The sequence below is a fragment of the Trichosurus vulpecula genome, chromosome X, assembly GCF_011100635.1.
Source record: "Trichosurus vulpecula isolate mTriVul1 chromosome X, mTriVul1.pri, whole genome shotgun sequence".
Classification (NCBI taxonomy): domain Eukaryota; kingdom Metazoa; phylum Chordata; class Mammalia; order Diprotodontia; family Phalangeridae; genus Trichosurus; species Trichosurus vulpecula.
Genome location: NC_050582.1, coordinates 7,607,571 through 7,631,312, shown reverse-complemented (window position 1 = coordinate 7,631,312; position 23,742 = coordinate 7,607,571). Strand labels below are relative to the sequence as shown.

Here is a 23,742-nt window from a genome sequence, read left to right as displayed (position 1 = left end):
ATCAGAGACCCAAATGGCTAGCCCCAAACCAGAAACCAAACCAGAAAAACCTTACCTCTAGAGGTCTACAAAACCAGAATTCTCTGTAGGCCGAAAAGGGACAGGTCAGCAAAGAGTCCATTCTCCGAGACCATCGCTCCACATCAGAGTCCTAGGAAAAGAAATCCCCAGGAGCCGGCCCTCTGAAGTGAGAGAAGGTGGATCGGGGGCAGAGACTCCCTGTTGAGGTCCGGAATTCTGTGTGTGTCTCCAGGGCGGTAACACAAAATACTGCCTCATCTCGCTGGGGCCTCCAAAATGTTGTACCAGAAACGAGCGAGACACACCACAGAGTATAAGTTTTAAGTGGAGAATTTATTAGCCGGCGGCCATCGGGGTACGGCACCACAAATCAATGGCAAATGTGTTGGGGTGATGGCTTGGCTTATATAGGATATGGGGGTACAGAGTGGGGGAAGAAACAGGAACAAAGGTCCTGGCTGATCAAAAGATTCAGTCAGGTTATCATACTAGTGGGATAATCTCATTTACATTCCTTGGTGGAGTCATGGAACCCAGGGATATCTCCCAGGAAGGGTCTGTCAAGTTATCTCTCAGTGGGATGGTCCTATCTGTTGACATTCCAGGGAGGAGCCAAGGAGTCCCAGGGGGTTTGCTAAATGCCAAAGATATCTGAGTCCATTCTTTCTGGGGGTGCTTGTCAGTAGCTAGGGGTTTCTCAGGGGTTCCTAATTTTCGTTGTATTACAGCTTAAAGGTTCCAAAATAGAGAAATATAAGCAGAGAATGAGAACCAATCCGAACATATTTTACCCAAAAGATTGTTACTTACTATATTCCTGAGAAACAAAAATACTTCTTAGAATAGGAATTATCTCAATAGATATATATTTCTAGCTTGCTGTGGTCTTCCTAAGTTTGCTACTGGGAAAGTTTAAAAAGTGATTCAGCTGTGAATATACAATAGAGAGTTGGCTCCTTTTCAAAATAATTGCCTCATTTACTAGCTGCTTTTTCTTATTTAGGCCCTTTATTTTGATGTTTTTTTTCACCTGAAGTCTTAATGTAAATTAAATTATAATAACATTGAATCTGCAAAAATTAAAATACACATTGCAGCAAAAGCTCTACTCCCTGTTCTCTACTTTGCTACTTTGTTGCCCTCTCATACCCCACTGACAACAGCCCTGGACCCCTGGGCACCCTGAAGCCCACACCTTTAGGCAAGCAGAGGAACCTCTCCTCTCAAGCCCCCAAGTCCTTGCTCCCACACCACCGGAACACGGAATTTTTGCTCCAAATTTTCCAAAGCCCAGCAACCCCTATTAGGAAGCAAAGTTTCCTCAGGGACCCTCCTCAATGATTCCTCAGACCTTTATTTCAGTTGCTGGACTCTACAGCTTCCCAGCACTCCCCAGTCCTTAGTCTCTCTCCCCTTTCCCAGATCCCTGACTCTACCACCACAGAGTCCACAACCAGGCTCTGTAACTGTGGAGAGAGGAGAAAAGCCTCTATGCTTGGTAAGCCCAATATATATAATGATTTGGAATGCAATTAATGTCATCTGAAATTTTCTGCTTGTACTATTATTGTGTTTCTAAATTGTAGTAAAATTCTCCTATATTGTAAAACTTGTGTGAACATTATGAGCCAGAAATAGTCTTAGACAAAGCAATTTTTAATCTGAATTTTGTTGAAACTACAAAATGAAAACAATTGTGTAGAACTGGTTATGTTACTTTCTCAGCCTTGCTAACCCTGTCTTCTCATGTTTTATAACTGCCATTTAGAAAACCAGGTATTTCTACCTTTACCTGTAGTTAATAGAAGATCACAGCTAAAACAATTCAGCCAGCACTTAGGAAACTTGTAAGCTTGTTAAGTAGGTTATTTGGGATTACTGTTTTAATGTTAAAAACCAATAATGTGCCTTCCCCCCCTCCCGGCCAAGATGTCTGACATGGAGGATGATTTCACATGCAATGATGAGGAGCACTACGACCTGGAATACTCTGAAGATAGTAACTCTGAACCAAATATGGATTTGGAAAACCAGTACTACAATTCCAAAGCATTGAAGCAAGATGACCCAAAAGCAGCATTAAGCAGTTTCCAAAAGGTTTTGGAGCTTGAAGGTGAAAAAGGAGAATGGGGATTTAAAGCACTGAAACAGATGATTAAAATAAATTTCAAGTTGACAAACTATCCAGAAATGATGAACAGATATAAACAACTATTGACCTACATTCGGAGTGCAGTCACAAGGAATTATTCTGAAAAGTCTATTAACTCTATTCTTGATTATATCTCTACTTCAAAACAGAGTTCTGATATTTTGCGTCATATGGATTTACTGCAGGAATTCTATGAGACAACACTGGAAGCTCTGAAAGACACTAAGAATGATAGGCTGTGGTTTAAGACAAACACAAAGCTTGGAAAATTGTATCTAGAACGAGAAAAATATGTAAAGCTTCAAAAACTTTTGCGCCAGTTGCATCGGTCATGCCAGACAGATGATGGAGAAGATGACCTTAAAAAGGGTACACAATTATTGGAAATTTATGCATTAGAAATTCAAATGCATACAGCACAGAAAAATAACAAAAAACTTAAAGCATTGTACGAACGGTCGCTGCACATCAAATCAGCCATCCCCCATCCACTGATCATGGGTGTCATTAGAGAATGTGGTGGTAAAATGCACTTAAGAGAAGGTGAATTTGAGAAGGCTCACACTGATTTTTTTGAAGCATTCAAGAATTATGATGAATCAGGGAGTCCCAGACGAACCACTTGCTTAAAGTATCTGGTCTTAGCAAACATGCTAATGAAATCTGGAATAAATCCATTTGACTCTCAGGAGGCAAAGCCATATAAAAATGACCCAGAGATTCTAGCAATGACCAATTTAGTAAGTGCCTATCAGAATAATGACATCACTGAATTTGAGGAGATTCTGAAAAAAAATCACAGCAACATCATGGGCGATCCCTTCATAAGGGAGCACATTGAAGAGCTTTTGCGAAACATCAGAACACAAGGGCTTATAAAATTAATTAAGCCTTACAGAAGAATACGTATTCCTTTTATTTCGAAGGAATTAAACATAGACGTAGCCGATGTGGAGAGCTTGCTGGTACAATGCATATTGGATAACACTATTCATGGCCGAATTGATCAAGTCAACCAGCTCCTTGAACTGGATCATCAGAAGAAGGATGATGCCCGATATACTGCACTAGATGAATGGACCAACCAGCTAAATTCTCTCAACCAAGCTGTAGTCAGTAAACTGGCTTAACAGAGAACGAGCTTTTACGAGACATACTTAAGGCAACAGTGCACTGATGTAAACCTTAAAAGAACTGGGAATGGCAAAACTACTGTCGGTTGATGTGCCCTGAAAATTATTGGAGTTATGGCAGAAGTGCTTTTTTGATCACCTGGTTTGTGTTTTGCTGCTGCATTTATCCCAAGAAAAACAGCTTTAATCTCCAGAAGAAAACCAAAATGCCATGGGATTTATGCTGTATTGACATCTTGCCCTAAACATACAACATAATTAGTAATTTGTCATGGGCAACTAATGATCAGAGAGAAGATTTTTGTCATGATTTTAAATACACTGACACATTACTGTTGATTAAATTTAGACATGTTTTACCTGCAGAAATTCTCTCACAGAAATAACCTGCAATAACTTGAAATGCATACCCTTTTGAACACTTCCTTTTCTCATGTATAAATTAAAATGTTTGCTGCATTTTGCAAAATCTCAGTTCTCCAAAAATGTGTCCATATATTTCTGCACCTGCAGTGTAGTAAAGGTTTAGACAAAACCCCATAATGATAATGGCATATTGTCACTTAGGTTTCAAGCAGCAAAATAAACAGTGCAGCTCAGAAATTGTAAAAAAAATATGAATAAAGTTCTGGAGAGATAAAAGGAATTCTGTCCACCTAAAGATATTGGTTATTGTGAATTATTATTATTACTATTCAATTAATTATCAAACCCCTCTGCCTGGAGGGGAAACTAATTATACCTTGTCAGCAATGATTCAAATTCCTTAGGCTTCCTTTTTACCTGGGCCAAAAGAAGTAGTTAGAATACTGGCCCAGCACATTTTAAACCGACCTGATTATAGTAGGTGATTCCAAACTGTTTGTAAAACTTCCCAAGAAAAATGTGAATGGAACTTAGCAATGTATATTTGAATAATAAAAAGGGGGCCATATTGTTATTTGGCATTGAGAAATTTATTAACTATATAGCCCCAAGAAAATGCTATTTACTTTAAGTTTACTGTTCAATAAGAGGATAGTGGTATAATTCATTTCCAGGGATATTACGAAGATTGCATGATTATAAAGGTGCTTAGCACAATGTTTGGCATGAAAGAAATGCTATTTGAATATAAACTGTTTTAAGTTGAATATAATTGCTTCATATTCATGAATTTTATGTGGACTTTCTTCAATGTGAGGTTTATGTCAATGGTGATGAGATGAATGATTCTCTGTATAAGTCAATCTGGGAATGTCCTCCATGGGACTGTGGGCATAGCCCAGGACCTTCCTGTTGGGATTCTGGAGGCTGACCTGGGTCTCCCCAGCTGTGTGATCCAGATGTATATAATTCCTCCATTGGTGCTGATTAATTGTGGTAATATTGGGTAACTATTAAGACTTACTGGTTGTAACATAACTATTGACACTTACTGATTGTGACATAACTATTGAGACTTACCGATTGTGACATGACTATTGACACTTACTGATTGTGATATAACCATTGAGATTTACTGATTGTGACATAACTATTGACACTTACTGATTGTGACATAACTATTGAGACTTACTGATTGTGACATGACTATTGAGATTTACTGATTGTGACATAACTATTGACACTTACTGATTGTGACATAACTATTGAGATTTACTGATTGTGACATAACTATTGAGACTTACCGGTTGTGACATAACTATTGACACTTACTGATTGTGACATAACTATTGAGACTTACCGATTGTGACATGACTATTGACACTTACTGATTGTGATATAACCATTGAGATTTACTGATTGTGACATAACTATTGACACTTACTGATTGTGACATAACTATTGAGACTTACTGATTGTGACATGACTATTGAGACTTACCGATTGTGACATAACTATTGAGATTTACTGATTGTGACATAACTATTGACACTTACTGATTGTGACATAACTATTGAGATTTACTGATTGCGACATAACTATTGAGACTTACCGGTTGTGACATAACTATTGATACTTACTGATTGTGATATAACTATTGACACTTACTGATTGTGACATAACTATTGACACTTACTGATTGTGACATAACTATTGACACTTACTGATTGTGACATAATTATTGAGACTTACTAATTGAGACCATTACTACTATTATTAATGTAAATATGTATGTAAAATCTGAGGCTCTGTGTTGTCAGAAAAGCAATTTCTTTTATAATCTAAATGTTGTTAGGCTAAGAATTGTACTGAGTTGGGAAACTTTTAAATCATTCTGTATTACAATATTTTGCAGTGTTGTAATTTAAGAAATCAAAAATTACCAAATTTTGTCTTTAATTGTTTTGTTATCATTTAGGAAATTTGTGAGATTTTTCACTAAGCTATTGAGGTTATTGCTTAAATCTAGTATTTACAAAAGTATGTTTAGTTTTTTTCTCTCTTCAATTATGTGGAAAAGGTTTGGTGATCAAATTTAAGAATTGTTTAGCACTTAGGAATTAATAATAATATCATGATAAATTGTAAGCTGTTTCTAAAAAAAGGAAATATTTTTATGAAGAAAAGTTTTGTAAAATCCTTTGCATGATTTTTAAAAGGCCTACTAAATTTCTATTTGTAAGCTAATCAATTGCACCAATTTGATATTGATGAAAATTATGTCCAAACCTACTGTGAATTTTTAAATTTTTTTTAACTTTCATTCCTAGCTTTATTGTGAGTTTGGATCAACCTTGAATAAGTGTGCTCAGAGAAATGGCAAAAAGACAGCAGAAAGGCCCAAGGTTTTTCTTTTAACCCCTTCCTGGGGACCATATTCTCCTTATTTTGTAAAATTGCCAAGACCTCTGGAAACTATCTGCATGGGCAACATCATCAGCCCCAGGAAAAGAACTTTTTAAAAAAAATTTATAATTTTTATTTAATATTTTAGTTTTCAACATTGATTTCCACAAGATTTTGAGTTACAAATTTCCTCCCCATTTCTACCCTCCCCCCATTCCAAGATGGCATATATTCTGATTGCCTCATTCACCAGTCAGCCCTCCCTTCTGTCACCCCACTCCCCCCGCAATCCCCTTTGTCCTTACTTTCGTGTGGGACAGAATAGATTTCTATGCCCCATTCCCTATATATCTTGTTTCCCAGATGCATGCAAAAAACAACTTTTTTTGAGCATCTGCTTTTAAAACTTTGTGTTCCAAATTCTCTCCCCTCTTCCTTTCCCACCCACCCTCCCTAGGAAGGCAAGCAATTCAACATAGATCACACCTGTATAATTATGTAAAACACTTCCACAATGCTCACGTTGTGAAAGGCTGACTATATTTCCTTCCATCCTATCCTGTCCTGCTTTATTCAGTTTTCTCCCTTGACCCTGTCCCTTTTCAAAAGTGTTTGTTTTTGATTACCTCCTCCCCCTATCTGCCCTCCCTTCTATCATCCCCACCTTTTTATCCCCTTCCCCTTACTTTCCTGTGGAGTAAGATACCCATTTGAGTATGTATGTTATTCCCTCCTCAGGTTGAATCTGATGAGAGTAACATTAACTCATTCCTTCTCACCTTCCCCCTCTTCTCTTACAATATAACTTCTTTTTCTTGCCATTTTTTAAAATTTAATTTATTCATTTAACATATTTACTTTTCAGCATTGGTTTTCACAAGAGTTTGAATTACAAATTTTCTCCCCATTTCTACCCTCCCCCCACCCACTCCAAGATGGCGTATATTCTGGTTGCCCTGTTCCCCAGTCAGCCCTCCCTTCTGTCACCCCAGTCCCCTCCCATCCCCTTTTCGAAGGACAAGCTAAATTTCTACTCCCCATTGCCTGTGTATCTTATTTTCTAGTTGCAAAAAACTTTTTTTTTTGTTTTTGAACGTCTGTTTTTAAAAACTTTGAGTTTCAAATTCTCCCCCCTCCTCCCTTCCCACCCACCCTCCCCAAGAAGTCAAGCAATTCAACACAGGCCACAGGTGTATCATTATGTATAACCCTTCCACAATACTCATGTTGTGAAAGACTAACTATATTTTGCTCCTTCCCAACGTATCCCCCTTTATTGAATTTTCTCCCTTGACCCTGTCCCCTTTTGAAAGTGTTTGTTTTTGATTACCTCCACCACCATCTGCCCTCCCCTCCATCATCCCACCCTTTTTTATCTTCTTCCCTCTTCTTTCCTGTGGGGTAAGATACCCAATTGGGTATGTATGGTATTCCCTCCTCAGGCCAAATCTGATGAGAGCAAGATTCACTCATTCCCCCCTCACCTGCCCTCTCCCCTCCTCCCACAGAACTGCTTCCTGTTGCCACCTTTATGCGAGATAATCTACCCCATTCTATCTCTCCCTATCTCCCTCTCTCAATATGTACCTTTCTCATCCCTTAATTTGATTTTATTTCTTTTAGATATCTTCCCTTCATCTTCAACTCCCCCTGTGTCCTCTCTCTCTCTCTCTCTTTCTCTCTCTCTCTCTCTCTATATATATATATATATAAAAATATATATATATATATACACACACACATACACATTCACATATATATATATATACATAAACATATATACATATATGCATATTCCCTTCAGCTACCCTAATACTGAGGTCTCATGAATCATACACATCATCTTTCCATGTAGGAATGTAAACAGTTCAACCTTAGTAAGTCCTTTGCAATTTCTTTTTCTTGTTCTTTTTCTTGATTACCTTCTCATGCTTCTCTTGATTCTTGTGTTTGAAAGTCAAATTTTCTATTCAGCTCTGGTCTTTTCACTGAGAAATCTTAAAAGTTCTCTATTTTATTGAAAATCCATATTTTGCCTTGGAGCATGATACTCAGTTTTGCTGGGCAGGTGATTCTTGGTTTTAATCCTAGCTCCATTGACCTCCAGAATATTGTATTCCAAGCCCTTCAATCTCTTAATGTAGAAGCTGCTAGGTCTTGTATTATTCTGATTGTGTTTCCACAATACTCAAATTGTTTCTTTCTGACTGCTTGCAGTATTTTCTCCTTGATCTGGGGGCTGTGGAATTTGGCAACAATATTCCTAGGAGATTTCTTTTTGGGATCTATTTGAGGAGGCGATCAGTGGATTCTTTCAATTTCTATTTTGCCCTGTGGCTCTAGAATATCAGGGCAGTTCTCCTTGATAATTTCTTGAAACATGATATCTAGGCTCTTTTTTTGATCATAGCTTTCAGGTAGTCCAATAATTTTTAAGTTATCTCTCCTGGATCTATTTTCCAGGTCAGTGGTTTTTCCAAGAGGATATTTCACATTGTCTTCCATTTTTTCATTCCTTTGGTTCTGTTTTATAATATCTTGATTTCAAAAAAAATAAAGAAAGAAAGAAAAAAAAAGAAAAAAATTTTAAAAAAGAAAAAAAATAATATCTTCATTTCTCATAAAGTCACTAGCTTCCACTTGCTCCAATCTAATTTTTAAGGCAGTATTTTCTTCAGTGGTCTTTTGGACCTCCTTTTCCATTTGGCTAATTCTGCCTTTCAAGGCATTCTTCTCCTCATTGGCTTTTTGGAGCTCTTTTGCCATTTGAGTTAGTCTATTTTTTAAGGTGTTGTTTTCTTCAGTGTATTTTTCAGCATTTTTTGGGTCTCCTTTAGCAAGTTATTGACTTGTTTTTCATGGTTTTCTCGCATCCTTCTCATTTCTCTTCCCAATTTTTCCTCTACTTCTCTAACTTGCTTTTCCAAATCCTTTTTGACCTCTTCCATGGCCTGGGACCAGTTCATGTTTTTCTTGGAGGCTTTTGTTGTAGGCTCTATGACTTTGTCGACTTCTTCTGGCTGTATGTTTTGGTCTTCTTTGTCACCAAAGAAGGATTCCAGAGTCTGAGACTGAATCTGGGTGCGTTTTCACTGCCTGGCCATATTCCCAACCAACTAACTTGACCCTTGAGTTTTTCAACAGGGTATGACTGCTTGTAGACTAAAGAGTTCTATGTTCCACGCTTGGGGGATGTGCCAGCTCTGCCACACCAGCACTCCTCCTTCCCCAAGAACCCCCAACCCAGACTGGACTTAGATCTTCAGCAGGCTCTTCACTCCTGCTCTGATCTGGCACTTAATTCCTCCCACCAGGTGGGCCTGGGGCCAGAAGCAACTTCAGCTGTAGTTCTGTAGCTGCCCCACCTCCACTGCCCCTGGGGCGGTAGCCAAACCGTGAACTCTTTCCACTCCCGCAGCTTTTCCCACTAACCTTCTCTGTTGTCTTTGGTGTTTGTGGGTTTGGAAGTCTGGTAACTGCTGCAGCTCACTGATTCAGGGTGCTAGGGCATGCTCCTCCTGGCTCTTGGTCTGGTTGGTCCGTGCCGCTCTCGCTGGGCTCCGCTCCGCTCTGCTCCCAGCTCTGTGCGGGATAGACCTCACCCAGAGACCATCCAGGCTGTCCTGGGCTGGAGCCCTGCTTCCCTCTGCTCTTTTGTGGGTTCTGCAGTTCTAGAATTGGTTCAGAGCCATTTTTTATAGGTTTTTGAAGGGAGTCGGCGGGGAGCTCACGCTAGTCTCTGCTTTTCAGCTGCCATCTTGGCTCCACCCCCTTTCAATTTCTATTTTACCTTCTGGCTCTAGAATATCAGGGCAATTCTCCTTGATAATTTCTTGAAAGAGGAAGTCTAGGATCTTTTTTGATCAAGGTTTTCAGGTATTCCAATAATTTTAAAATTATCTCTCCTGGATCTACTCTCCAGGTCAGTGGTTTTTTCAATGAGATATTTCATTGGTTTTGTTTTACAACATCTTGATTTCTCATAAAGTCACTAGCTTCCACTTGCTCCAATCTAATTTTTAAGCTGGTATTTTCTTCAGTGGTCTTTTGGACCTCCTTTTCCATTTGGCTAATTCTGCCTTTCAGGGTATTCTTCTCCTCGTTGGCTTTTTGGAGCTCTTTTGCCATTTGAGTTAGTCTATTTTTTAAGGTGTTATTTTCTTCAGTATTTTTTGCGTCTCCTTTAGCCAGTCATTGACTTGTTTTTCATGGTTTTCTTGCATCTCCCTCATTTCTCTTCCCAATTTTTCCTCTACTTCTCTTACTTGCTTTTCCAAATCCTTTTTGAGCTCTTCCATGGCCTGAGACCAATTCGTATTTTTCTTGGAGACTTTTGATGTAGGCTCTTTGACTTTGTTGACTTCTTCTGCTTGTATGTTTTGATCTTCTTTGTCACCAAAAAAGGAATCTAGAGTTTGAGTCTGAATCTGAGTCCATTTTCACTGCCTGGCCATGTTCCCAGTGCACTACTTGACCCTTGAGTTTTTTGTCAGGGTATGACTGCTTGTAGAGTAGAGAGTACTTTGTCTCAAGCTTTAGGGTCCAAGCACTGCTGTTTTCAGAGGTACTTCTACTCCACTGTCAGCCCAGGCTCTGTCCTCTCTGCAGCGCTCCTCCTCCCCCAAGAACCACTAACCAGGACCACAATACAGATCCAAGCAGGGCACAGCAAGAGAACCTGCCTTTGTGCCCACAAAGACCTCCTTGCACTCCTGCTCTGATCTGCTGCTAGATTCCTCCCACCATGTGAGCCAGGGACTCAGGAAGCAGCTGACACTGGAGCTCTGGAGGCAGCCTCAGGAGCTTCCTGCTGCTGCCACCGCCACCACTGCACCACTTCTGTCATCCCCAGGGCTGGTGGCCTGACTGCTCTGAATTTGATCCCGCAATTTCCCACTAACCTGCCCCTTGGTGTTTGTTGGTTGAGAAGTCTGGTAACTACCACAGCTCAATGATAAATTGCCCTAAGGCCTGTTTCAGCTGGCTGACTCCTGGTCTGGTCTGTCCTGGTGTGGCCCATGCTGGGCTACACTCCATTCCCAGCACTGTATGATAGACCCTTCTTGGTGACCATCTAGGCTCTCCTGGGCTGGAGACTTGTTTCCCTCTGGTATTTCATGGGTTCCTCAGCTCTAGAATTTGTTCAGAGACATTTTTACAGGTGTTTGGAGGGATTTGGGGGAGAGCTTAAGCAAGTCCCTGCTTTCCATCTTGGCTCCGTCTCTCCTGGGAAAAGAATCAGTATCTGAGAGAATTGCCACAAGCTACTCAGAGGGAATGTGATTCTGTATTGTTAACAGGTTGAAGTCTGCATTTGAAAAAGGCTGAGGGGACAGTCTTAGCCTCAATCTAGGATGGGATCCTCCTAGCTCAGTTTCCCCATTGTCTTCCTTTGGGTAGGAATGTTTCCCACCTGACTATTCCTCAGTCTGGCTATGAGGAGAAAGATACTGCATGATTAAAGTACTGTAACTATATCTGAGTTTAAACAATGCAAGGATGTTTTATCCTGTCATATTGGGTATGTCACATGTCCCTGCTTTTCCCTTCTATAGTAAATTTCTGTGATCAGACCATGTAGTTAGTAAAAGATATAAGCTATTTTGTGTTATCTTACTAGGCAATCTAATCTTATTTTTATCTAGAACTAGAACATGTGCAGAAATTTATACAATCTGCTTAAGACTCACCTCAAAATGTTCCCTTTGTTTAAAAGGATTCTAAGAGCAGTAGTATTTTTCCTGTGGTCACTCTCTTACTGCTACCAATGTGAGATTCCATTACACCTTTTTGACTAAGAAACTTTATGATATCGCAGAATTCTGCAATAACTAGAAACTTTGTTTGTTATAATACTCTGGAATTTGTGTTACTTAAAGACTTTTGCACCAACTTAGTAAAGCTTTATGAACAAGTGTAGAAATGCATGCAAGCCACTTAGGGCTTGCTTTGTAAATGTTCCTTAAGCAATGTGAGAATATTATTTTGTTATTTGATTAATAGCATGCTTGTCAAAAGTTTTGTTAGAATTAATGATGCTGAAACGAAGAATGGTTTGTGGTTTATTTTGTAAGTGCCATCAAAGAAACATGACATGACTAAAAGGTTAAGATTCTATATGCATTGTGTTAAAAGTTCACTATCTAATGTACTTCTGTATGTACTGAAGCCTGTTATTAATTCCTTAATGACATCTCATCCTCCTAGTGAGGAAATTAATAATGGATGAATGTAAAGTGTAAGACACTGGCTTCTGATGTGAATTTCTTAAATATGACAATTGGCCATAGTTCAAATTTTGAGTTTGTAAAAATGATCAGGGTTATAATGATTTGAAATGGTAATTTAAAATTGTGCTAAGATTACTCTTGTAGCAGAATGGACAGAAACCTGGTTCCTACAAGAAGACAAGAAGAAGATGCAGAGATGCTGTGCTGGAGATGGCTGGAACAGATACCAAGGACCACAGGACTTCATTGATGATGTTCCCTGCCAGTCAGCTGTATAAGAAAGGACTTTTTGAATCTTAAAGAGACAACATCTATATTCATAAAGGGGACTGCTCCCTTTGATTTGTCAATGCATCAATCAATCCTTCCCATATTTACTTAAATGGGTGATGGTTAAGGGGAAGAATTCAGATGTATCTATAATGGTGAGGTGTCTACAAAAGAAAAAGGGAGTATTCATTGGAATGCTGAAATAGTGAAAAGCCCCTCTTCCTGGTATTGATTCAGAGTGGGTAACAAAAACAATTATCAATATTTTCAAAAAATTTAACCAATTTAATAATGTATTTTTGATTATTTTCCATACACTACCTTACAATCTTTGTTTAGTCATAATCATTTTTTGTCTACCTTGTGTCCTTAGGATAAAGAATGCTATGTTTAAGTCACTTAAAATTACAGAATAAAAAGGGGGGAGAAGTAGGGAGCCAGATATATCCTGGTTACTGTTTAGGCCTCATTAGACCTCTGCAAAGCAGCCTCGTAGATCTCTGCACAGCAGGATCACTTGAGGATAGGTCTATACATGGCAAAGGCCATTTTTTAGGATAAGAAGACGTGGCAAAGAAAACCCGCCTTCATAGCTGATTATCCACATGGGAAAGAACAGAAAGGTTTCAATTTGTTTAGCCTGTAGGAGACTGGTCTCTCATTCCCAGGAACAAAGAGATAAAAAATATTAACCAATGCTTCATTGTACTCTTCTGAGAAGTCAGAATGACTCACCAATTAACCTGTATAAAAGATTGTGATTGTCCCCATTAAAGTCAGTCTATAGCCCAACTATACAACTTGCCTAGCCCCATGTCTTTGTCTGTTTGTGTTTCATTACTCCATCAACACAATTGTGCGGCTGTTCACACTCCCTCTCTCAATATATTCCTCTCTCACCCCTTAATACTATTTTATTTTTAGATAACATCCCTTCATATTCAACTCACCCTGTGCCCTCTGTCTATATATATATATATATATATATATATATATATATATATATATATATATATATATGTATTTTCCCTTCAACTACCCTAATACTGAGAAAGGTCACATGATTATAAACATCATCTTTTCTCAGGGCAACCCAGTGAAGCCTATAGGCCTCCCTTCTCAGGATCGAGGTTTTAAATTCATAAAATAATGTATATACATATATATATATACATATACATATATATGTATATACACACACACACATATACAGAGAAAGCTGTCTTCAGGTCTCTGAAGGGCTAGTTGTCTCTCACCTGATCAGAGGAATCAACTTGTTCTCCTTGGCCCCAGAGGGAAGACCTAGGAGCAACAAGTGGCAGTTAGGAAGAGATTTCAGCTTGCTGTTAGGAGAAGCTTCCTAGCAATCACAGCTCTCCACAAAAGGGAACAGAGATGAAGCATTTACTAAGGGCTACACCTGCCAGGGACTGTGCTAAGCACTTGACAGATATCTTGTTTGATTAGGACAACCACCGTGGAGGTAGGTGCTATTACTATCTCCACTACATTTGGGGAAACTGAGGGAGACAGTGGTTAGTGACTTGCCCAAGTGTAAGTAAGGTGGATTTTAGTGTGTATAAGGTGGATTTTTGTCATTACTTGTTATAGTTTAGTTCCCAGCACCCACAGCCATAACAATCTCTTGTTCCCAGGCATTAGATATGAGTTCTCACAATTATGGTTCAAAGTATCTCCACAACGTTTGCACAGTGTTATATGATGATAAATAATATAAACATTTATGCTTAAATTGTAAATATTCCCTGTGACTGCACAGTGAGATACAGGGATGAGGTAACCTAAAATTGGAGGCTATTGCTGCCAATATGCCTTGTCTGATGCCCTATAAAGCAGGTTGGCACTGGTCAGTGAGTGGGGAACACTTAAGGCTGAATGCACAAGCTGGAATGCCAGACCTGAAGTGACTTGCCCAAGGTCCTACAGGGCAGTAAGTGGCAGAGGGTGATTCCAATTCTCACTCTCTTTCCTTTGTTCACTGGTCTTGGGAGACAGAAACATACCTTGTAATCGTGGCTCTGTAGCAAAGTCTGTTCAAATCGGCCCCCAGCCTCAGTTACCCACTTATGTGCTGTCACACCCGGGTTGTGAAGAAAGTACTTCTACAAATTTAATTTACTGTTTATTCAGTCCCTCCCACGTGCTGGGTGCCGAAGAGACAAAGACAAAACATTACTGAGCTCCCATTATTACTGCTTCTTGGGGTGTGCAAAGCACTTGCTGTACACACCCCCCGCCCCAAGCTATGGGAGGGAGGTACAGCAGTAGGCCCAGTTTTACAGATGAGGAAACTGACATGGAGAGGGCCACAAAGGAAGTGACTGGGACTGAGTGTGCCTACAAAAAGGAGTCCCTGGACTCCTGGAAACCTCATCTGGTTTCTAATAAGGAAAACCAAAGGTTAACATCTTTGTAGAGTTTGTCAGTGGGAGCCTCACTATCCTTCCCCAGAATTAACCAAGCAGCATTCATTTAGCATGAATTCTGTGCCAAATAGTCAGCTAAGTGCTGGAGATATAATAATAACAAAAACTGCCATTTATGTAGTGCCTACTGTGTGCCAGGCACTGTGCTAATCTCTTTGCCAATATTATTTCATTTGAGCCTCACTAGAACCCTGGGAAGTAGGTGCAGTTGAGGAAACTGAGGCAAATAGAGATGAAATGACTTGCCCAAAGTCGCATGCTGTAAGTATCTCAGGATGGATTTGAACTTGAGTCTTCTTGACCACAATTTGTCCAATTCAGTCAAAGAACTACTCTTGAGGGCTGGCCTCGAGGCTGCTGGTTCCCCACCCCTGGACTAGTATTAGTTCTCCTCCTCTGTGATTCTTTGGCTTGAGGAAGCTGTTACACTCCCAGAGGCTCCAGCAGTGCTAAGGACTCTGGGGGTGGGGGAGAGCAGGGCCAAAGTCCAGGAGAAACCAAAGTCCTAAACACTTTTTCTGAGCTGAATTTAGCTTCAAGATAAGGGAGTGGTAAGCTGCAGAGCTGGGAATGGAGACATTAGAACTGGTGTGGTCCCTGAGGAGCTCTTTCCCCACCTGGAGAGCAGAATTAGTTGGCCACTCTCCCCATTTGTAGGGAATAGATTCTAGAGATGTCTGTGAATAGAAAAAGCCCCGAGTATTTGTTCAAGTGTAAAATGCTTTGGCCAGCTGCCTACTTTATCGCCCAAAGCACTCCCATTTTTCAGTGCTTTTCTATTCTTCTGATTCCAGCAGGGAGAAAGCCTCAATTAAGTGCTAATGGTTTCCCCCCACCTCTTTTCACACCTGCTAATGGCCCTTTTAACAGGGAGGTTATTGGTAAGCAGCAGCTGTTGCAACCTTTGGAGAGGGGAAGGGACCAGGAGGCAGCAGAGAGGCTGAATCAGGGAATCTACTTGGGGAGGGTTTCCTCCAGTGCTTCCCACCTCCTTCCTGGGGAGAGGACACATGAGCTGATTTTTGAAAAGGTCTGCCTTGTATTCAGTAAACCTTAGTTCTAAAAGAAGGCTGAATGTGGAAGCAGTAGGGAACACTGTTATGAACTGTACTTTGTAAGGCTTTGCAGAGATGATTTAGTACATCTGGAGAAGAAAAAAGGTCCCCAGCTCAGGTGAGCTCCACAAAGGAGAGAAGTGACCATCCTCTCAAGAGACTAGCTTGAGCCTGACTTAGAAGTGTTTAGGGGAGGTCGGGGTAGCAGCTAGGCCTATGCTCAGATTCCTTCATCCGTCGGCAATATTTGTGGGTGTAACTGGGCATTTGTCTCTTGGTCTCGTTCTTCTAAATGGAAAAATATGGTGTGCCTCCCAGGGACGTTGTGGGGAGTGGTGAGAAACTCGGGGAAGTGTCTAGAAGAAAGAGGGTCTAGCTCTCCCCAACATTAGGAGCAGGCTTTTGTGCCCTGAACAGGACCTTCTCCAAGCAGAACCAACCAAATGGTTAAGGGGGAAATGGCTATAGACTTTTTCAGGGTTTACTTTGGCTTTTTACAAAATTAAAGAAGAATCTCTAAAAAAAAAGGAGCTCTCTTCTAATATTTTACTGGACAGGAAACAAGAAGGGGAAAGGGAACTTGTATTTCTGTCCTCTGTGTCCCCTGATCATTCCCCAAGCTGGCTGGCTTACTTTGGGGTCTCTTGTACTGACTGCCATGCATTCTCCCTCATTCCTGGTAAAGCAAAGACCACAGTGGTTGCTGATGCTCATAGATGGATAAAATTGTAGGTGAATTCTGTAGTGCCAGGGCCTGCAAAGCATGGGAGTCCACAAATGGAAGCTACAGTTGTTCACCAGAAGCTCATAGAGACCATAAACGCTTGAAGAGCCTGCTCCCCTGTGCTTGTATCTGCCTGAAGATAAATACAGGATACGTAGCTCTCAGTATGTGAGCTTCCAGGAGCCTGATTGAACTTTGCAGAGACCAAATAACTACATGCAGTTTGGTGTGGCTGCAGCTGCTGGGGGGAGGTGTGTGTGGGAGGGTGCTGATGGTTAAAATCAGACCAGTGTATTTTGTTCCTTCTTGGCCCCTCAGTTTTGTGTAGCACATATTCTGGACTTCTCCCACCCTCAGCCCCTCCACCCATATTGGCAGCCTGGCTCTTCCAAGTATTCTAGGGGACCCTGAGGGACTTGAAGGTGGCTTTTTCATACTATATAGCTTATGACCTGCCCTCCCCTCCCAATATTTCTACCTAATGCCTATCAGTTGATTTCAATTAAGCAGCTGGTTTTAATTAGATTTTAGTTAGGGGTATTTACTAAGGTTAGAATAGCTAGGAGGCACTGTGGATAGAGCACTGGGCCTGGAGTCAAGAAGACCAGATACATCAGTGTTAGACAGATAATACACAGGAGGCACTGGAGGCTTCAGACTCCAGCCTCTAACAGGTTCTCCCTTGATCTGGTCAGAGAGGAAAGACAGCTTCAAAGGGGTTAATAATAAGCTTTATTCTAGTCTAGTTTTCTCTAACACAGTATTTCTGATAACGGAAGCACCACCAACTCCTACAGTATTCCCTAACCACCCTTCTTGCAGGGGCCAGCGAGGGGGGTGTGGCAAGTGCCCTATGATGGGGACAATCAACGGGCACAACTTGTGCATTCAACCCTAAAGGCCTCCCCTAAATCCTCTCAAGCCTCAATAGGGACCAGTTGAGGCAAATACAGATTCCCACCCCTGCCAGTCCTTGTTAGGGGCCAATCAAGGCACAGAGCATCCCAGCTTGTGCATTCAACCATAAAGTTTCCCCAACTCACTGACCACTGACCACCTGTTTTATAGGGCATCAGACAATGAAGGCATATTGCCAGCAATAGCCTCACCAGTTTATATCCTCTTACCCCTATATCTCACTGCACAGTTGCAGTGAATGTTTACTGTTTCAGCACACATTTATATTATTTATCCTTACATAATGCTGCACAAGCATGGTGGAGATGTTTTGAACCATGAGCCTGGGAACTTATATCTAATACCTGGGAAAGAAAGATTGTCATGGCCACAGATCCTGGGAAACTGAACTCTAAGAAATAATAATAAAAATCCACTTTACACATTCTAAAATCTACCTTACTTACACTAATATTCACCTTACTTACAATTAACTACATTAGCTGTGTGACCCTGGGTAAGTCCCTCCACCATGTTTGCCTCAGTTTCCTCATCTGTAAAATGAGCTGGAGAAGGAAATGGCAAACCACTCCTGTATCTCTGCCAAGAAATCCCCCAAGTGAGGTCACAAAGAGTCAGACACAACTGAAAACGACTAAATAACCATTTACTATGGTTGTATGTATGCTAAGGACATTTGGTCCAGAACATCCTTTCTCTCTCCAAAGTCTGACATGTTTTCTTACCGATCCATACAGAGTCCAGAGGAAAGTGGTCTCAAACCCAGAGAGCCATGCAATAAAAGGCCAAACTCACAGCTCCTGATTGCTGGCACTTCCATTCTTTCTTTGCGATGCGGTCACCAAGTTCCATTTGGTCATGGGATTGTCAGGTTCTCCAAGGGTATGGAGTTTATAAGGCTGACATGGCTGAGGGGAGGGAGGAGGCAGAAACTCCTGTCTCCAACCCGACAGATGTTTCTGTGCTGAGTTCCTAACTGGCTTGCTATAGTCTAAAAGACTGTCAGGGTTCAACAGGGCATATATTAGTTTCATGCTTTTGGTTAACTAATTCATTAGGTATGTTCTCACTAGATACAAGCTTTAGGTTTAGAATAGTTTGTTATTTTAGGTGGACTGAGGGGATTGATCGACTCGATTGATTTCCATCCTTAAACTTGAAAGAGATTCCAGAGGCTTATTCCTAATGTGATTCATATTCTATTAACCTCCCACTACAGTGATGATCAGATGTTGGGTGAACAAGGCAGAGTGTACAGAACTTCTAATCTGAAACGATGCCTTTCAGGTCAACTGAGTAGAGCCCAGGTAGAAAGGTGGAAAATGGCATACATCGTTTCTATTAGGGACAGTGGCTTGGGCTGAGCTTCTTTCTTTCTTTTTTAAACAGGGAGCTAAACTGATCTGCTTCTGAAGATTTGACAGGGAGGAAAAACATGAATCTGATTCATTTGATCTACAAGGTGTAAAGGTGCTGAGTTAGTGGCCAGCGTTGAGGAGAAATGGTAATCAATCATTTATGTCATGTTTTGTAATTGTCAAACATTTCACATAAGTTTTCATTTCAGCCTCATAGGAACCCTGTGAGGATGTGCTGTAAGCAATTTCTTTTACAAATGAGGAAACGGAGGCTTGGAAGAGTTTGATGACTTCCCCAAGGTCACTTGGCTAGATCACAGAGTTTAGACCTAGAAAGGGGCTTTAGGGGTTAGCGCATCCAACCCTTTCAATTTGTAGAGGGGAAAACAGAAGGCCAGAGAGATTCAATGAAGTCCTCATGGTGGAAAAGGTGATGGGTAACAAAACTGAGATGGGAACCCAGATTCTTGAAATGTAAATCCGTTGTTCTTTCCACTAAATTGAGCTGCCTCAGTGAGTAATGGAAGTGGGACTTGGAGTTAGGTCTTCTGACTCTTCACCCAGTCTGACCACTGTGCTCCTCTGCTTCCTCCCTTGTCCACCCGCGGCCCCCTCTGAAGATGCCAAGGTCTGTGCGTTGGAATTGGGGGAGGAGGAGTATCCAAGGCATGGGGAGGAGCAGCAGCACTGTAGGTATAATGGGGAAAGTGCTAGATTTGGATTTGGGACTTTGGTTTGAATCCTGGCTCTGCCATCTACTACTTGTATGGAGCATGGAGAAAGCATTTGAGTTTTCTGGGCCTCAGTTTCCCCTCTGTTAGTTGAGACTAGATGATCTCTCAGGCCTCTTTTGTTCTTGAGTATCTTTGGAGTGCTCTCTCTCTTTTGTTTGCTGCATCTGTTCCTTAGAGCTCATTGGTTGGTTGTTGCCCTTTGTTCTTGAAGAGAACCAAAATGACATCACTATGTTGGGCTCAAGGTACAGTGCGTCCAGCTGTGGCTGATCACACCAAAACAGGTTCAGAAGGCTCTAGCACAGGTCAGGCACAAATAGTCCATGTTTAGAACCCATCAGCCTCATGCTGTTCCCCCAACATGGCATGCTGCCTCAGTCTGTCCTCTCCTGGGAGAAACTCTTTGCTCTGAAATTGTGCCCACCCCTCTTTGATTTCCATCAGACTCATCTAACCTGTGCTCCCTTTCCTCAGGCTCCTACTCTCAGAAAATTATGGGACATTTTTCTGGGCAAAAATTTCTGGTCCACGGTAGGCATATAATAATGTCAAGATCTTTTGAGCAGATTAATTCTTGATGGCATCTTCCTAATATTTCTGGTTTAAATTTTTATTGGTATTTTTTGGTTTTGCATCAGCTACGTTTCCCAGTGTTCTGCTGTACCCTCTCAGAGAGCTGTCCCTTATAATAAAGAATGAAAAAGATAAAAAAAATGACCACATCAACAAAGACTGACCTCACAGGCCATGTTCTGTCCTTCTTCCTCCTTCCTTTCCTTCCTCCTTCCACCTTCTTCAGCCATCTTCTGCCTTGTTCCTTCTTCTTTCTTCCTGCTTCCTGCTTCTTCCTTATTCTATCTTCCTGCTTCCTGCTTCTTCCTTCTGCTTTTTGCTTGCTTCTTCCTGCTTCTTCTTCCTCCTTCTTTCTTCTGCTTCCTGCTTACTACTTCTTCCTGCATCTTCTTTCTTCCTTCTTCCTTCCTCCTTCTTCATTCTTCCTTCTGCTTCCTTCTTCCTGCTGCTTCCTGCTTCTCCTTTCTTCCTTCTTCTTCCTTCCTCCTTCTCTCTACCTGCCTCCTACCCTTTACCTGCCTCCTACCTCCTGCCTCCTTCTTTCTTTCTTCCTTTCTTCATTATTCCTCCTTTCTTCCTTCTTCCTTCCTTTTTCCTACTACCTGGTCTCCTGTTCCCCACTTACTTCCTCCTGCTTTTTGGTTCCTGCTTCCTTTTTCCTGGTTCCTGGTTCTTGCTTCCTTCTTCCTGCCTCATACTTCCTGCTTGTGGTTCCTGGCCCTTTCTTCCTGCTTCTGTGCTCTTTGCTTCCTGCTTCCTTCTTCCCACTTTTGGTTCCTGGTTCCTGCTTCCTTCTGCCAGCTTCATGGCTCCTGTTTCCATCTTCATGCTTCCTTGTTCTCGCTTCCTGCTTCCTTCTTCTTCCTTCTTCTTCCCTCTCCTTTTCCCTCCTGACTTCCTTCACTCCCTTCCTTCCCTCCCTCCCTCTCCTTCCTCTCCCTCTCCCTCCTTCTCCCTCACTGGGATAAAAAGACAAAAGCAACAAAACATTTACATTCAAAGTACCACTTTGGCACTAGTGTAGAGGATAGAGTGAGGAGGGGAGAAACTGGAGGCAGGGCTCCTAATTTAGGTGGCTCCTGAAATAGTCCAGGAAAGGGGTGGCCATATATGAGTAGAGTGAGGGGATGGAGAGATGTTGTGGTGGTAGATGCACCATTACTTGGCAGCTGATTTGATGTAGGCAATGGGGAGAGGCTAGCATTCAGGATAACACCTAGGCTGTGAGCCTCAACCAAAACAGAGAAGTTTGGCAGAGGGATTGGTTTGGGATAAAACAGGAGTTTTCACGGTGCTGAGTTGGAGATTCCTGTCGAAATCTAGACAGATTCAGGAGGCACCTGGTGATGAGCGTATTAACTGTTCTGCCCCTCAGTTTGATCCTCTGTTAAATGGCCATCCATGCAATCCTTATGTCACATGGGAGTGACAACACCTGTAACTTATGTTCTGAGTCCAACACTTAGCAAGCATTTGGACAGTGAGAGCTTAAGTGACCTGTATTGGTTATACATCTGTAGTACGAGGGCAGAGTTTATAATTTCAAAGAGGATCATATATATGTCTGAAAGGTTCGGAACCGCAAGATATAAGGAATCTTCAAAGTAGGAGGCAGAAGAATCAAAGCATATATTTAGGCTCCACAGTAACCAACCCACAAACCAGCATCCCCATTTTGATATATTGATCAAAAGCTTCCAGGCCCAATAAGTCCGCCTCACAAGAGTAACCAGGAGGCCACAGAGAAGCATGATGGTATAAAGCAAAATCATATACATGCTTCCCCTCTAGGGTAAAAAAATTACCCACTGGCCTCAAGTCCTTGTTCAGCACTCCTCAATCCTCAAGTAGGTCAGCTCTGCTACCGGCAGCTCCTGCTTCAGCTTCGGCTGTGGCTGTAGCTGTAGCAGCCTCTGGCTCCAACGGAAGCTGTTTTTAAATATCTGCTTCTTCGGGGGTGTAAGGTACACCGGGGAAAGCACAGGTTCTTTCGATACGCTTAAGCAAGGGAAGCAAGGCAAAGGGGCCTACAAGCTTACTCCAATCCAACATACAAACAGCATTCAGTTCAGGGGAAAAAGCCAAACTAGTCAAGGGCACTTGTTGACTAAGTGCTAAGGAGCCCATTTTTGGTTACCAACACAACATCTAGTATGTGTCAGAAGTACAGCTTAAAGTAATGCTGCTGATAATAATTCCTAGCTTTTAGACTGTGCATTAAGGTTTGTGAAGTGCTTTGTAAATATGAACTCATTTAATCCTGAAAGTAAACTGAAGCCAACAGAGATTTAGTCACAGAAAGGTCAAAGACCTCCCAGATGAAAGTGCTTTCACTTGTTACAGAGAGGAGCTGTCCTGTGAGCCAAGTACTGATCCCAGACACTTTCACTGATTCTCTTTCTATAGAGCCATGGAGAAACATCACTCAAGTGGTGCTTTAAAACCTTTGCCAAAGTAAACAGGGCATAGGTAGGGAAAAAAGAGGCGTGGCCCCTCAAGCACGAGGTACGTGCCCTGGGGCCACCTTGGATTCCTGAGGACTCTCTTGCATACAGTGGGAGGTTGTCCATGTAGTAGGAGGTGAAGGCTGGAACTAACCCAAAATAGCTCCTTTACTGGTACATCTTAGGGCTCGAAGTCTCCGTCATAGGGAAGAGAAGGGAATAAGTGTTTATCATTATCGTCATCATCATCATCATTACTACATGCCTACCAGGTACCATTCTAGGCACCTAGCAAGTATAATCTCATTTGAGCCTCACAACAAACTGGGAAGTAGGTACTAATATAATCCCCATTTTATGGTTCAGGAAATTGAAGCTGAGAGAGGTCAAGTGACATCCCCAAGGTCACACAGCTAGTAAGTGTCTGAGGCTGGATTTGAACTCAAGTCCTCTTGACTTCGATAGTGCTCTATCGATTGCATTACCTAGCCACGGATAGATAATAGTCATTGTCTCTAGATTTTCCTCTAACCTATTAGATTCACACTTGGACTCAGACCTGAATAGGCAGAAAGCAAGGGAAAGACTAGCTAGAGTTTGGATTTCACTGTACTGAGTTGGAAAGCTGATCCTTTAGAGCAGGAGCCAGGTTATCTAGTGTGGGTTTATATGTTGTGCAGTTGGCTTTTTAAAAATAAGTAATATTGATGCCTTTGTTTGTGCATCTGGATCATTTCCATATATCCCACCTCCAAAGTAACCCTCCCTACAGCAAATAAAACCAGTTAAACACCAAACCAGCCATAGACTGAGTGTGGTCATTTCTCGGTGTTTGTCCCCTCCTCCACCTCTAGATCCCCACTTCTTTGCTGAGAAAATGGCAAGGGAGAGTCCATTCTTTGACCATTCTG

General features: G+C 41.4%; 1 protein-coding gene across 1 annotated transcript; it reads left to right on the top strand.

Annotated features, from left to right (window-relative positions):
- The first annotated feature begins 1,950 nt into the window (after positions 1–1,950).
- Positions 1,951–3,305, top strand: LOC118832801 (COP9 signalosome complex subunit 2-like). The gene has a single exon (XM_036740156.1). It carries the CDS (start codon positions 1,951–1,953, stop codon positions 3,301–3,303), a length of 1,353 nt encoding a protein of 450 aa, XP_036596051.1. The 3' UTR covers positions 3,304–3,305.
- The last annotated feature ends 20,437 nt before the right edge of the window (positions 3,306–23,742 follow it).

Excerpts from the sequence above, each read along its gene's own strand:
- LOC118832801 (XM_036740156.1), top strand. The coding sequence starts at position 1,951 with ATGTCTGACATGGAGGATGATTTCACATGCAATGATGAGGAGCACTAC.